Source organism: Aythya ferina (assembly GCF_964211825.1).
Source record: "Aythya ferina genome assembly, chromosome: 3".
Classification (NCBI taxonomy): Eukaryota; Metazoa; Chordata; class Aves; order Anseriformes; family Anatidae; genus Aythya; species Aythya ferina.
The window spans coordinates 50,005,958-50,019,165 of NC_140298.1; the positions used below are offsets into that span (position 1 = coordinate 50,005,958).

The following is a 13,208-nucleotide window of genomic DNA, read 5'->3' on the forward strand; positions in this document are numbered from 1 at the left end:
TCAGTGAACTGGTTTTATTTTGATTACAGTATGCAGGTCTACTCTGGACCTCCAGACCACTAAACCTCTTAAAGCAATTTGAACTCTTACTTCGTCTGGCCAATACGATGTACTCTGCCAATGGCCTGAAGCTCATGTGCAGGATTCAGAATGGGTTCCACAAGCAGAACATGAGTTGCTTCGATTATGTTTAGTCCATTGGAACCAGTATGAAGGGGCAGCAGCAAAATATTGATCTTGGGATCATATTTAAATGCAGAGAGATTTTCCTAAAAGGCAAAAATCACAGAAGCATGACAGAAGTTCCTGAATAAAGAGCATGGGGACATCTTTATATTTTCAAGCAATTACAGCAGACACTCCAGACTCCATATTGACAGTCCTGTAGACTGATACAAGCCCTGTCATCACCAAACAAGTACCAGACAGGTTATCAGGAAGGTGAGGATTTCTTGCAACACTGATCAGTGTGTCTCATCCTTAACATTTCAACATCTGCATGAACAAGCCAACACTGCCCTCTCAAAAGAGAACATACATACCTTTTTTTTTTTTTAAATCTTCAAAGGCTTTAATTTGTGGCAAATATTATTTTTAGAATTCAGAGACCAAAGATTCTGCTAAACAAGTTTGCTGCTCTTTTAGATTCTCAAATGAAGCAATGAAGTAAAAGGATCAAATTAACTTCTAAGAACTATAATATCCAGCTGAAAACAATTTAAAGAAAAATATCCTTTATGTACCTGAAACTTACTAATTCCATTGATCTGAGAAAAAGTCATATTGTTGTCATACAAAGCTTTTGAAATTATGTCCAATACATCTTGCCACTGTAAAAAAAACAAAAACAAAAACAAAAAAAAACACAACAGAAGTCAGTATTACAAACAACAATGACAACTGCAATAAATTAAAGCCTTTCAAAATACTAATATTTAAGGTTAAAAAAAAATATTTGCATGCAGGAACTATATACGCATTTGTCTTTTAACAAAAGAAGCTGTTACATCTATTGGCTAGGATTATTGTATCCCAGGTACATGAACTGCCCTACAAATTCACAGAACAATCTAGTGACTGTACAGAATGACTCAACATTGTGGTAGCTAAACTAAATCCCAGGAAATATTATGACCATTTTAAACTCACAGAAAACACACAATACACAAAGACAAAACAGAAAATGGTGATTAATACCGTTGAGAAAACTAAGGATTTAGCCCCTGGATCTTTAAATTGTATTCTCTTCAGTGTTCGAACCACAGCTTCCACTTTGGTGGAATGACTCCCCTTTGAAAATAGAAAAAACACCATTAATAGAGTAGGATACTAAACAACAACTTCCAAATTAATTGTTTTATTAAAAAATGCTATATTGGGATTCTTACTTATCTTACACATCTTAGAAAAAGACACCAGCAAATTGTTTCATAAAGCTGCAATACTTTTCAAAAAAGAGAACATAGTACTTCAATTTTGAAGACTCTTGACCTATTTAGATGGCAACTTCCCAGGCTGACTTGGGACAGATTCAAATACTACCAACTTGGAGGATGAGCAGGTTAAGTAGCACTGAACTGCTTTGAAATCTCCCATGTAAGGCACTGCTATAGATCAATGACATATTACAGCACGTGCAGTACATGGAAGAATGAAGGACTACAGATATGCTTACCTAGTTCTGGATGAGGCAAACTGGATAACCAAAGAAGTGCAATCACACCCAAATACGTCAGTTAGGCCTGCTGAGGTTTGACTTACCCAGAAATACATGCTTAAAAAATTTTCCCAATGCACATTTAACTTCCCTTCCCTTCACACTTCCTCAAAGGCAATAATGCAAAAAACCTGCATGAACCTTATTTCTGTTGCTTTTGTTTCTCACTCTGGCAACACTAAACTTACACTCATTACTATAAAGCTGGCTAATTACCTTAAAATATTAAGAAGCTACTAAGTATAACTGAATTATACTGAATACTGAATATAACTGAATCCTTCAATTCTATAACTTGAAGGATTCATCACCGCGATGAAAACATCTTCATATTCTGCATTTGTATTTCAGTGCTTAATGAACTCAATACTACTTCTTGTAGACTTTGGTTTCTATATTCTTAGACTTCTTTCCCCTTTAGTCATGAAGAGGATTCTAAACAAGTTGTTTAGTATCTCCCTCTATCTCCTTCAGTACGCACTTTGTATTACAGTAACTTTACATAATATGCTTTTTTAAGAAGCCATTATTTAATTGCTTACTAGTTCTTACATGTATAGCAATTTCAAGCTGCACTAGATTCAGCTGGACAAATATTGTTTTATTTCTGTCTGCACCTGTCCTCTGAACATTGAATTAACTATGTTGGCTTGCCACAATGAGGGATCAAATTCTCTGAAGTTATGCCGCTTGCAGAATTGGTGGGGAAGGATGACAGCAGTCTAAGCACAAGTTGGAAGCCAACACCAGGCTGCTTGATCATTCACACTATACAGAATCTCTTACTATTTGCAAAGCAATTATTTTTACATACAATACTAAATCTATTGAGAAACAAAAAGCAAACTGACCAAATGTAAACCTCTGCCAATAAGAAAACTTCTTGCAGAAAGCCAATCCATAAATTCAAAATGAAGTACATTAATTGCACTGCCAGTTCAACCTGTGCACCTGTCTAACCTGAGGAAACTTGAGTCTTCTGCTTCAAGCATCATTTGTCCCTGCTACTTTTCTTCATTAGGGTTACTTGTCTCAGCACCTCAAGTTGGAGTCCGCCTTCTGAACACGCATGGCAAAATATTTCACAAGTGTAAAACCCTGGAAACCTGAGGTTTTATACCCTCTTCACAGGCACAGAATAAACTAAATTTTAATTTAATGTTATTTAAAACTGTAAATGACCTTTCCACATTCTTAATATTCAGTCATTTCTGCCAAGATGTGTGTTAAGTGTGCCAAGTTCTTCATCCCTCTGCTTGAACTGTATTAGACAAACTATATTTGACTCATCATTGAGCTAACAATTGACCAAAGGTTTTTTTCACAGCACACAAGAAAATTCAATTTTGTTCTCAGTATTTACAGAGAGCTGAAACTAATAGAAGTACCCTGGCTATTATGAGTTCTTGGTTTCCAGTCTCTTAAAAAAAAGTTACCCCACCACTACCCACGCACCTTGAAGTTTGTTATTTTCTTGAGTATCAGAAGAGAATATAAAAACAGATCAGGCAGTTCTAAATGATTATGGAACAGCACACAGGAGAATAAAACTACCCTCTAACAAGCAATTTCTCAGATAACAGACTAGCAATGCCCACGATAACACTAACCAGACACTGGAAGCTTTTATAGAAGCAAAACATACAGGGATGCCAGTAAGCTCTCTCTCAGTATAGAATGCTCCCTTTTACAGTAGTCTTTTCACATCTAATGCATTAACTTACTGTGACTAGTGCTGGTACAACAAAATAAGATGTATACAACAAAACAAAGACAAAACCACCACCACAAAACAAAAACACCAACAAAACAAGAGACACTGAATACTGAAAAAGACCAAAGAGAGCAGAAGAACTTTCGTATGAATATACAAATTCTGAATAAATCACACAATTTTCACGTATCACAGTGCAAGATGTTACAAAAACCATAACAAGTTAGTTATCTTTTGTTAACAACTGTCCTTAAAGGAATGAGATGAAAAATTTTTAATATTCCTGCTTGCTTTGATAGCAAAAACACTGAGGCTACAATGTAAACTAAACTTTTTTTTTTTTTTTTGAGATAAGAATGGGCCTTGCTGAAAACACCACTAAAATTCACGTGAAACTCATATTTTTTGCGTCACCTCAAGTTCTGATGCAGACACTATAGAGTTCTAGGGAACTCTATAGCCCTTTATGCAGGAGAGTAGGTGACCTGTTCCTTCTGTATTTTATCTCAGAAATTTGGTTATTCTACTTATGTAATTTATAAAACATATTTGAAGTTTTCTTGTTCGAAACAGGATTGTATCTCTAAACCCTTAGTAAACTGTCTGCTAAAACTGCTATAATTAGCACTTCAGAAATACAGTCCATTTACTCCCCCTGCTGCCACATGCTCTCAACTACTTCAAGTCTTTGATTTAGGAAGCATCTACTCACAAAAAACAATTCCATTGTCCAGGAAGGCTGAGATACATAGCCTGAATATGGTAGCATTGACTTCAGTGAAGGCCAGCAACCCTAGTATACATGTAAGGTTCAAAGGAGACTTGCACAGATAACTTGGAAGTTTCTGTCAGCACATTTTGTTACTTTCAACTATACTAACCAAATGAAAACTATGATTGCTACATCCAGCTGTACCATAATCACATTCTAGTTAAAGACAGTATCATCATCTAAATCAAAATATTACCAATGAGTCTTTTACTTTCACATTTTAATCCAGAACTCTCTATTTTTTTCTACAACTTCAATGACCACAGGCTTTTGCTTTAACATTACAACAGACTTGTACAAAGACATACCTTGTACTACACATGAGTACTGTTAATGAGTCAGAGATATACTATCTTCTCCTCCTCCCCAGATTCTAACCCAACAAAAACTCAAAGTTACCAAGAAAGGTAGATAAAACAATGCAATCATGACTGATCTCCTACATGTTTGCATCTACAGGTTCATTAACATCATTAGGAATGCACACAAGTTACAAACAGTTTCTCCAATAACCTGAATTTTAAAAATCTTTTGTGGAAAAGGGAAATTCAACCTGCAGTATTTTGCAGAGCAAATACTTCAGATGGATGGCTGCTTTTATAAGAATTCTAGAAAATGAATAATCATGGAAACTCAAGAGACTGTCACACTGTTTGAAATTAACCAATGGGTTGCTAAATTACAGGAGAAGTCTAAGACAGCACAGTGAAAAGACCGTAACTTCTTAAAAAGCCAGGCTAAAAAGAACAAAGAGTCACATTGGAAGATGCAACTTCCAGTGATCAGTAGAGCTGTTGCACACTGTCAATGGAAAGTATTGGGAAAGAAATTCCCCAGATATGCAGGCATTTGTTTTAAGAGAGAAAGTCATTCTTTATACAGTAATTATGTTTTCTGTAGGTATATGGTATCCAGCCAATGAAGCTTTGACCAAACACTGTCAAGCTTAAAATGCAAACAGGCAAGAGGCACTCAGTTTTTCCAAAGTCTACCTTTTGACGTTGCAAACAAAAACAGTCAAAAAAAAATCAACAAAAAGAAAATAAACAAAAGTGACAATGTTGTTTCAGAGTACCCAACAGTACAGGGTCCAGAAAACTCATCTAAAACATGGAAAAAAGTTTACAGCACACAATTAAATCAAAAGAAGGGGAGATGAGCTCCAAGGAAGCGGCCTCACAATTATGCTATTAACTATATGCATAGGGAAGAGAAAGAATGTCCCCCCCATGATATTGCACCAGAGCATGAGAAACAAAGTTGTGTTTTTGCAGTAGAGAACTACTTTTCTGAATTCCAAGGTAGTTGTGTAGTCATAATAAGGAGAAATGCTAAGTAGATAAGTGGACAGTAGAAGGCCTCATTGTTCCAAAATAAGGTAGCAGCTTGAGAAAACCAGGATGAGCAGTGCGAGAACAGTAAATCAAAGATCACAAGTTCTCAAAACATAAGAAAGGATAAATTAAAGGGTTGGAAAAAAAATAAAAAAAAAAATTGTACATATATGGTATAGATGAGCATCGAGTAGATTGTGAACCTGTAGTACTCAGCCAATGAGAAAACAGGGGAGATGATCGGGCATCGGGTAATAGGGAATAAAAGGTTATGATTTGTTTACTAAAATGCACTCCTGATTGACAGGACGCCCACCATTGCAACTGCAAATAAAATAGCTTCACAGAAGATCCTGTCTGAAGAAAATTGTTTGAGATGTTTCTCACAATTTGGGGGCTTGCCTGGAATCTTGTCACCTGTTGAAGATTTCTTGCCACCACAGACTGGAAGGTGCACCCTGCTGATTTCAGTGGTCCCGTCGGGGGTGGTGGGCCGTCTCGGTATGGCCGGCAAAGGACCGAGACTGTTTAATTTGAAGACAGGCTCTGCAAAGCTCTGGGGAGAAGGGAGGCCAGCACAAACATACACAGATACAGCCCACATTGGGAAGAGGCACGGGGATTACTGCTGATAACCTGGACTGGGAAACAGTGCACGGACCGAGGTAAGGGAAACTTTACCGTATCTTGCCTTGGGTTGTGTTTGGGGAGACTCTGGTGTGAATGAGTGTGAATGAGGTACTTTTAGTGCGAATCCCCAATTCGCGAGGCTCGGTGGTCCGGCAAGGGGACGAATGAAGTCCCCTTGGCTGGAGAGGGACAAAGCGAGAGAGAGGAAAGGAGTGAAAGAGAGTATTGGGGTGTTTGGGCCCTTAGGTGTATGGTACCCTGAGCATGGTGCTCGGCAGTACACCCCACCTCTGTCCTAATCCTAGGTGAAGGAGTGTGGTACCCTGTGGGTGGTGAAGTCCACAGCAGCACGTCAGGAAGAGCTGGGGATTAAGATGGGAATTAAGGGTTCCAAGAGTCAGCAGGGTGGGGTTGGAGACCCCTGGATTGTGCCTAAAGATAGTCCTTTGGAGAGCATGATAAGGATTTGGAAAAACAACGCAAAAACTAGGGAAAAAGATTTTAAAAATACACAATTAAATAAATGGTTTGATATTGTGTAATTGCCTGGCCTAAAAAGCTAATAAAAGGAACTTCAGTATTTTGACCAAAATACGGGTCTGATGAAAATTCAGGTTTGAAATTTATATGTAAACAGTAAGGTTTCGTTTTCAGATGAGGAATCTTGTTATGCTCCCTATAATCCTAGTACTGCACCGGAGGCAGTGGCAGGTGCTCCAGGAGGGGAGACAGGGACTGCAATTGATGCTGTCCCAGGAGAAGTTGTGCCTGGGAGCGCAGAGCAGCAGGAATGGCGGGGGGGGGGGGGGTGGGCAGTGGGGCCCTGAGTCAAATCCATTTCTAAGGCCTCATTTGTATTCCTGGGGGGGAAATGTCAATCGTGAGTATGTTATTCCCTGGAGAAGAATGTTTAGGAGGGGAATGATTTGCCAGGCTATGCAAGAATGGGAAAGAACTAACACCCCCTTCCCCCCCCCCCCCCCCAAACCGAGAGTAATTCCAAAAAATCAGAAATATCTGCTTATCTAACTATGATAATAACAACTCACAACATAGAAATGCTATGAGAGACTCAGGGTCAGAATTAGAATGTACTCAGGGATGATTCCTGCGGACCCAGTAGCCCAAGGGCTCTTTAAAGTTCATTTTGTGATTAAAGCCTGGCCGGATATGCAGAAAAAACTCCAGAAGGTGAGAGGATGGAGCGAACAGTAGTATGAAGGTGTATGCCAGGAGGGGATATGAGATGGAAAAGTAGAGAGCAACACAAATGGTATTCACAGTGTACTGAGTAGTGAGGCAGAGGGGGAGATAGAGGGCCCAGGATGGAAAGGAGAGGAAGAGAGACAAAGGAATGGCAGACAAGGGTTTAGAGGGCCACCAATTTATTTGGGCAAGTTCTAGAACAAATTTTGGAGCAATTCCAACCTCCAAAGAGAGTGTTACTGTTACAATATGTGGATGATCCTTTATTGTTAGGACAGGAGAAAACAGTTGTGAAGGAAGCCACTAAGAAGATAATCAACTTTCTGGGAAAACAGGGCTTGAAAGCATTGGGAAAATAAATTACAATACGTAGAATGAGAAGTCAAGTATTTAGGGAACCTGGTGTCTGAGGGGGAACAAAAAATAAGATTCAGACAGGATTCAGGGAATTGTTGAGCTACCCCTACCCAAAACTAAGACCTTAAAAATTTCAAGAGAAGAGGTTTTTAAGGAGTTAGGAGTCACAAAGTGCAAAGGAAAACAGATACTCCCTGATGAGAGAAAAATGCTGAATAAAGTGCTAATGAGACAAATATAAACTGTTTTATGTCAAGAGGGTCATTGGGGAATTCAAGCAATGTGTGATGCTGTGGTATGGAAATCTGTACGCGCAGGAATATATATACTCTGGCTGAACAAGTCTGCAGGAGTTGTATGGTATGTCAAAAGCTAAATAGGAAAGTTATCTGCAGTCAGCCCAAAGGAGGGCAAGAACCAGGAATACAATGCTTCAAAAATGTACAGGTAGATTTTACAGAACTCATTTGAGGGTCCTTTCTCCAAAGAGAAACCTTTGGAGATAGAACTGATTAATGGTCAATACTTACCAATGAAAAGCATTGCCTTTAAGAAATGATATATTATGGTATAAAAACTTTCAGTTTCTCTACCGTGATTTATTACTAAATTTTTGGTCAAATTACTGAATATGCTTATTAGAACCTGAAGTGAAACCACTAGTTTATTAGTGGGCAAGTTAGATGAAGGAAGCACAGCCATAGTCTGCAGGCTATAGCTTTTTAATGTAATTTATTTCTTAATATAGCTTTTTTCAGGCTTTTAATTTTCATTAGTCATATTTAGAGTTGCATTTCCCCCCCCCTAATTATGGTTTGTATACCAGACATTTCACAGATAAGCAAAGTGTGAAACTACTGTACCCTAATAGCTCAAGAAACATTTCAGATAACTAATCTTAGGTTCAGAATTGGGATTTATATTCTCTGGCTAACAATGAAGACTTAGGATAATATAAATACTTTAAATTCGTAACAATCTTATGGTACAGACAGTTTTCTCAAACTTCACATATTTCATTCAAGAACAGGTATCAAAACTATGCCTCCAAAAAGCCTCACATCTCCTTAGCTACAAAAAGAAAAATCACCACCTCAACAGCAACAAAAAATCCACCTGCAAACAAAGAACATTTATTTCTACCCAGTTTTAAACACTTACAAAAAAAACACCAAAACTTAAGCTCAGCAGAAGCTCTCACCCCACCCTCTCACCCTAAAATAGTGTTAGTTTTCACAAATGTGTAATTTTTAATCTGTTTACCAGGCCTTCCCCCAGGCACAGCTTACCTTCACAGGAATATCATCCTCCTGATTTGCAGTTTCTGCAGTAAAGACATATGATATTTCTTTATGAGATGTTGTCTGCCTGCAAATGGCGCATTTAATTGAGCTCCGGCGTGTGCCAACACTGTACTGTTCTATGATGATAGCTATACACTCATTACAAAAACAGTGTCCACATGTCAGCACTGCCCACTATGTAGGGAATTGAAAAAAAAGAAACTATCAGTTTCACATAAATGCAAAAGAAAACCAGAGCATTAAACACGTTAAATTACATCTTCATAGATGCATTATTTTCATTGAAGTAATCAGCTTAAAAATAAAGAATATTAGAAATATTTTTACTACTACACCTGCTAAAAAGACTGGATTTCACAGGTTTTCAGCACAGAGTAATTCATAATCCATAGAATTGCACTGCATTTATTTATTTATTTATTTTTGTATTTTCCCAATTCTAAACTTGAAGACAGACATGACAGTCTCTCATTTCTATGAACACTAATTTGTAATGCCTAGGTTAAGTACACGGAATAAGCATTTACAACATTTTAAGAGAATATTACACAAATGTTTGTATTAGACTTCCGTAAAAGTCAAAGAATCATAGACTAGTTTGGGTTAGAAGAGACCTTTAAAGATCATCTAGTCCAGCCCCTTTTTAATGGATCCATTTGTCTCAAGACCCACTCAACCTGACCTTAAGCACTTCCAGAAACAGGGTACCCGCAGCCTCTTTACAAGGGGCATGAATTAGAACGTTTTCTTTCATACCACCAAAGTCCTAGGCAACATGTTTGGGTTTTTAAAAGGAAATATTTTGAACATGGAAGATTGATCTTTTATTGACAGTATGTGTTAGAAACAAAGTTGGTGTTGCAGAAATTGTTTTTCCTTTGAGGGCTTAGAATATCTACATCTCATCTGTGACCTCCCTTCACATGAAAGTAATTTGTAAAACAATCTTTTTGTGTCTATGAAGTCCATCCTGTACTAGTCTGTTCTACAGGCTATACCAAGATTAAAAAAATTCACAGGTCTAATTAGCAGAGGGAATTGACTGAATGTCTGGCAACCAAACAAGAGATCTTCCAGTCTTTATAAGGTTCTTCCAATCATACAGAAACAGGACGCAAAGCATTTTAAAACTTCCTTGAAATGTGATGGCTACCATCTTCTCAAGTGACAGTCTTGAACAAAGTTAAAGACAAGACTGCTTTTCCTTTCAGTGAAATCCTCCAAGTCAGAGATAAAACATAACGGCAGTCTTGATATACAACTGACTCAGATCTAGGTAAAGAGTTAGTCAGTAGTTTTTGCTTTTGTAAAATATCTTACCTGTTTTCCCAGTTGACGTGCACAGATAGGACATGGTTCTGGATTAACTCCCCCAGTCGTTTTATCCTGAGACTGTAAAGTAGAAGAAAAATGTGTTCTGTGTTATTAATATAGTTTTCATATATACATAAATATATATTTATCAATATAAAAGTTATTCTATACTTAAACTTCTGGGAAAAATGAATGTTGAGATCCTTAGAAGGTGTGCGCACAACCTAAAACACATTACCCATGAAGAAAAGTATCTTGGGAAACTTAAAAAAAAAAAAAAAAAAAATAATTTATGTAAGTGCTGTTCACACTGTGGTCCTTCAGATATCATCGCAGTACAGTTTTGAAAAATCTAAGGAAAATTGAAGCTTCAAATGAGAAGCTAGCTATATTTTCTCTCAGCTTTATATTGTTGTAAAAACACTTAAATATACTTAATTATGCTTACTTGAACACTATGATTAACACTAATATACATGGTGTTTGGTTTGACATTTTTAATATTTAACCTATAAAGCTCTTTGTTCTTCTATTTAAGGAAACAAGGTCTTGGTAGAATAGCAAAAAGTACGTGCAGAGGTACATAGATTTACAAGCCTTCTTCTGAACTTGGCCCAGTTAGTTTACTGAGTATTTTAACCATCTATAACTACTTCGTAGTTTTATGTTTGTGTAATTAATCAGATGGCCAAAATAACACTTTTACTATTATTACACTATTTTATTATTACATTTTTATATTTTACATTACATTTTTACATTATATTTTTATATTTTATTATTACACTTAGTAACACTTAATAAATAACTTTATGAATATGCAGTAACACAGAACACCACACAAATTCAATATGTAGTGTGAATCTTTACAGGAACTGAATTTACTTGAAAATGCAATTTTTAAATGAAATAACGGCAACTTTCTTCAAGTAAGTAGAATATATCACTTTAGTTTGGTAAAGATCAAGGAACCATAAACCTTACCTTCTCCAGATTAGTGAGATACAGAAGTTGTCCTAATTTCTTTTGTAGTTGTGATTTAGCCACTGCCTTGTCATTCAGAAGTTTCACTCGATTTTGCTCTACCTACGGAAACAGTATGAAACGTGTATAAATACAAAAAAAATACATAGATTAAATGTCTATTTTCCTATAGTAGAACTTATATCTAACACTGAGCCTTCACAGGAAAAAAAGGAAAATATATTTCTATTGAAAACATATTTCTATTTGTGCAAGAAAAATAATTAAGTGAAATCAACGCAGCATTTCCCGTGTTCAAGAACAGAAAATGTCTCAGAGGTGGCTCAGATTCCAAGGTACTGAAATAAGGTGTCTATTTCTTTTCTTTTTTTACTGCTGTTTTTTTTTTTTTTTTTTTTTTTTTTTTTAAAAAAGTCCTTGTGGAAAGTAACAATGCAGGTCAGAAATCAGGTCAACTTCATTTTCCACCAGGTTGCAAAATTGGGCAATACCAGACAGGTCCCTCAGCTATTCACCTGCTGCTGGAAAGACAGTAGTCTTTTGGAAACATGCCACTCATACAGCCAGAAGGCTGACAAAATATATCCATGTAAGAGTTATAAACTCAAAAAGGCCCATACAATACATTTAAAAGTGGCATGTTTTCTGTTTATTTCACCCAAGCATTCTGAAATTGAAACAGAGGTGCATTATAGAACTTATACATAGATCTCTCTCACTATACACGCACACACACACTTGAGGTACAGTCTCCAAACTTGATTCTTTCAGAAAAAAAAGATGTCTTTCCTGTCAAGTACTTCACCTCATGTGGCTCTATGATGTGGAGAACTGGTGGATTTGGTTTTGGCTCATCAGGATGACGCACCCTCAGCCGTTCTGTAGCCATTGCTAGCTCATCAATAGCAGACACGTGATCCCTTAGCACCATCCAATATTCATGAAGTAACTATAAGAAAAGCCTAAACAAATTAGTAGCAGAACTGAGTTGAATTCTCTTTATATGAGTCGACCATACACTGTATAATACGAAAACATTTTTGAATAAGAGATAATATTTCTTTACACTAATTCAGACACAACAACAAATTACAAAGGAAGGCAAGATTATCCCTATGCCTTTTGCTTATTCTCTTTTCCAGTCTCTTTATGAACGAGGTCTCTCATTTCTTCTACAGCTATTATTATTACACAACTAAAAAATCGGAAACAAAATGCCTGGCAAGATGTTGAATAAGGGAAAATGATTAACCAATTTTTGAACAGTTAGCTGTTATAGTACAAACATTACTTCTTGAAGGTGAAGTGTGTTTTAAATAAATGTTAATGGTCTTGACAAAAGAACAGACAAGCACAGGGTGAAGATTAAACCAGATTCAGATCTCCCAAGTAAAAGAAAATGCTGACTTTCTACAAACGAAACATCTTGGACTGGAAGTATACTACATATACAAATTGATGTTATATTATTTCTAAATTACTTATAATACCATAAAATATGCCTTCCCAAGCTTTCCACAATTTAATTACTATATCAAAAACTTCAGTGATGCAAATGCCAAAAATTACTTTTTTTTTTTTTTTTTTTTTAAATCAAAAATGAAAAGGATAACTATCTGAAAGAAAACACTTGATTATATCTAGGCTGTAAGATAGGATGATACCCTTGTATGCAGAAGTTCTTCCCCTATCTCCAACACTGGTATTTACTGCAAGGACACCCAGACATGCCAGGATGCATGAAGAAAGCCACATTAGACTCCAGCAGTTCCCTCTGGTCCAAAGAATGGCGGACTAATGTTCTAGGTTACATTGCATGGCAAAAAAGATCCAGGATAAAAAAAAAAGCATGTGAAGGGACGTCTATAGCTAGCAC

At 36.7% G+C, this 13,208-nt stretch overlaps 1 protein-coding gene across 2 annotated transcripts in view; it reads right to left on the reverse strand.

Annotated features, from left to right (window-relative positions):
• The window catches only part of SHPRH (SNF2 histone linker PHD RING helicase), a 44,457-nt gene that overhangs the window by 4,509 nt on the left and 26,740 nt on the right, over positions 1 to 13,208 (reverse strand). For both annotated transcript variants that reach the window (XM_084516201.1, XM_084516200.1), the window contains exons 23-29: positions 12,138 to 12,281; positions 11,333 to 11,434; positions 10,355 to 10,426; positions 9,020 to 9,208; positions 1,198 to 1,290; positions 744 to 830; positions 91 to 269 (exon numbers count right to left, since the gene is read on the reverse strand). In XM_084516201.1, coding sequence (XP_084372327.1) covers positions 91 to 269; positions 744 to 830; positions 1,198 to 1,290; positions 9,020 to 9,208; positions 10,355 to 10,426; positions 11,333 to 11,434; positions 12,138 to 12,281 — 866 coding nt within the window. The remainder of the gene's footprint in view (positions 1 to 90; positions 270 to 743; positions 831 to 1,197; positions 1,291 to 9,019; positions 9,209 to 10,354; positions 10,427 to 11,332; positions 11,435 to 12,137; positions 12,282 to 13,208) is intronic.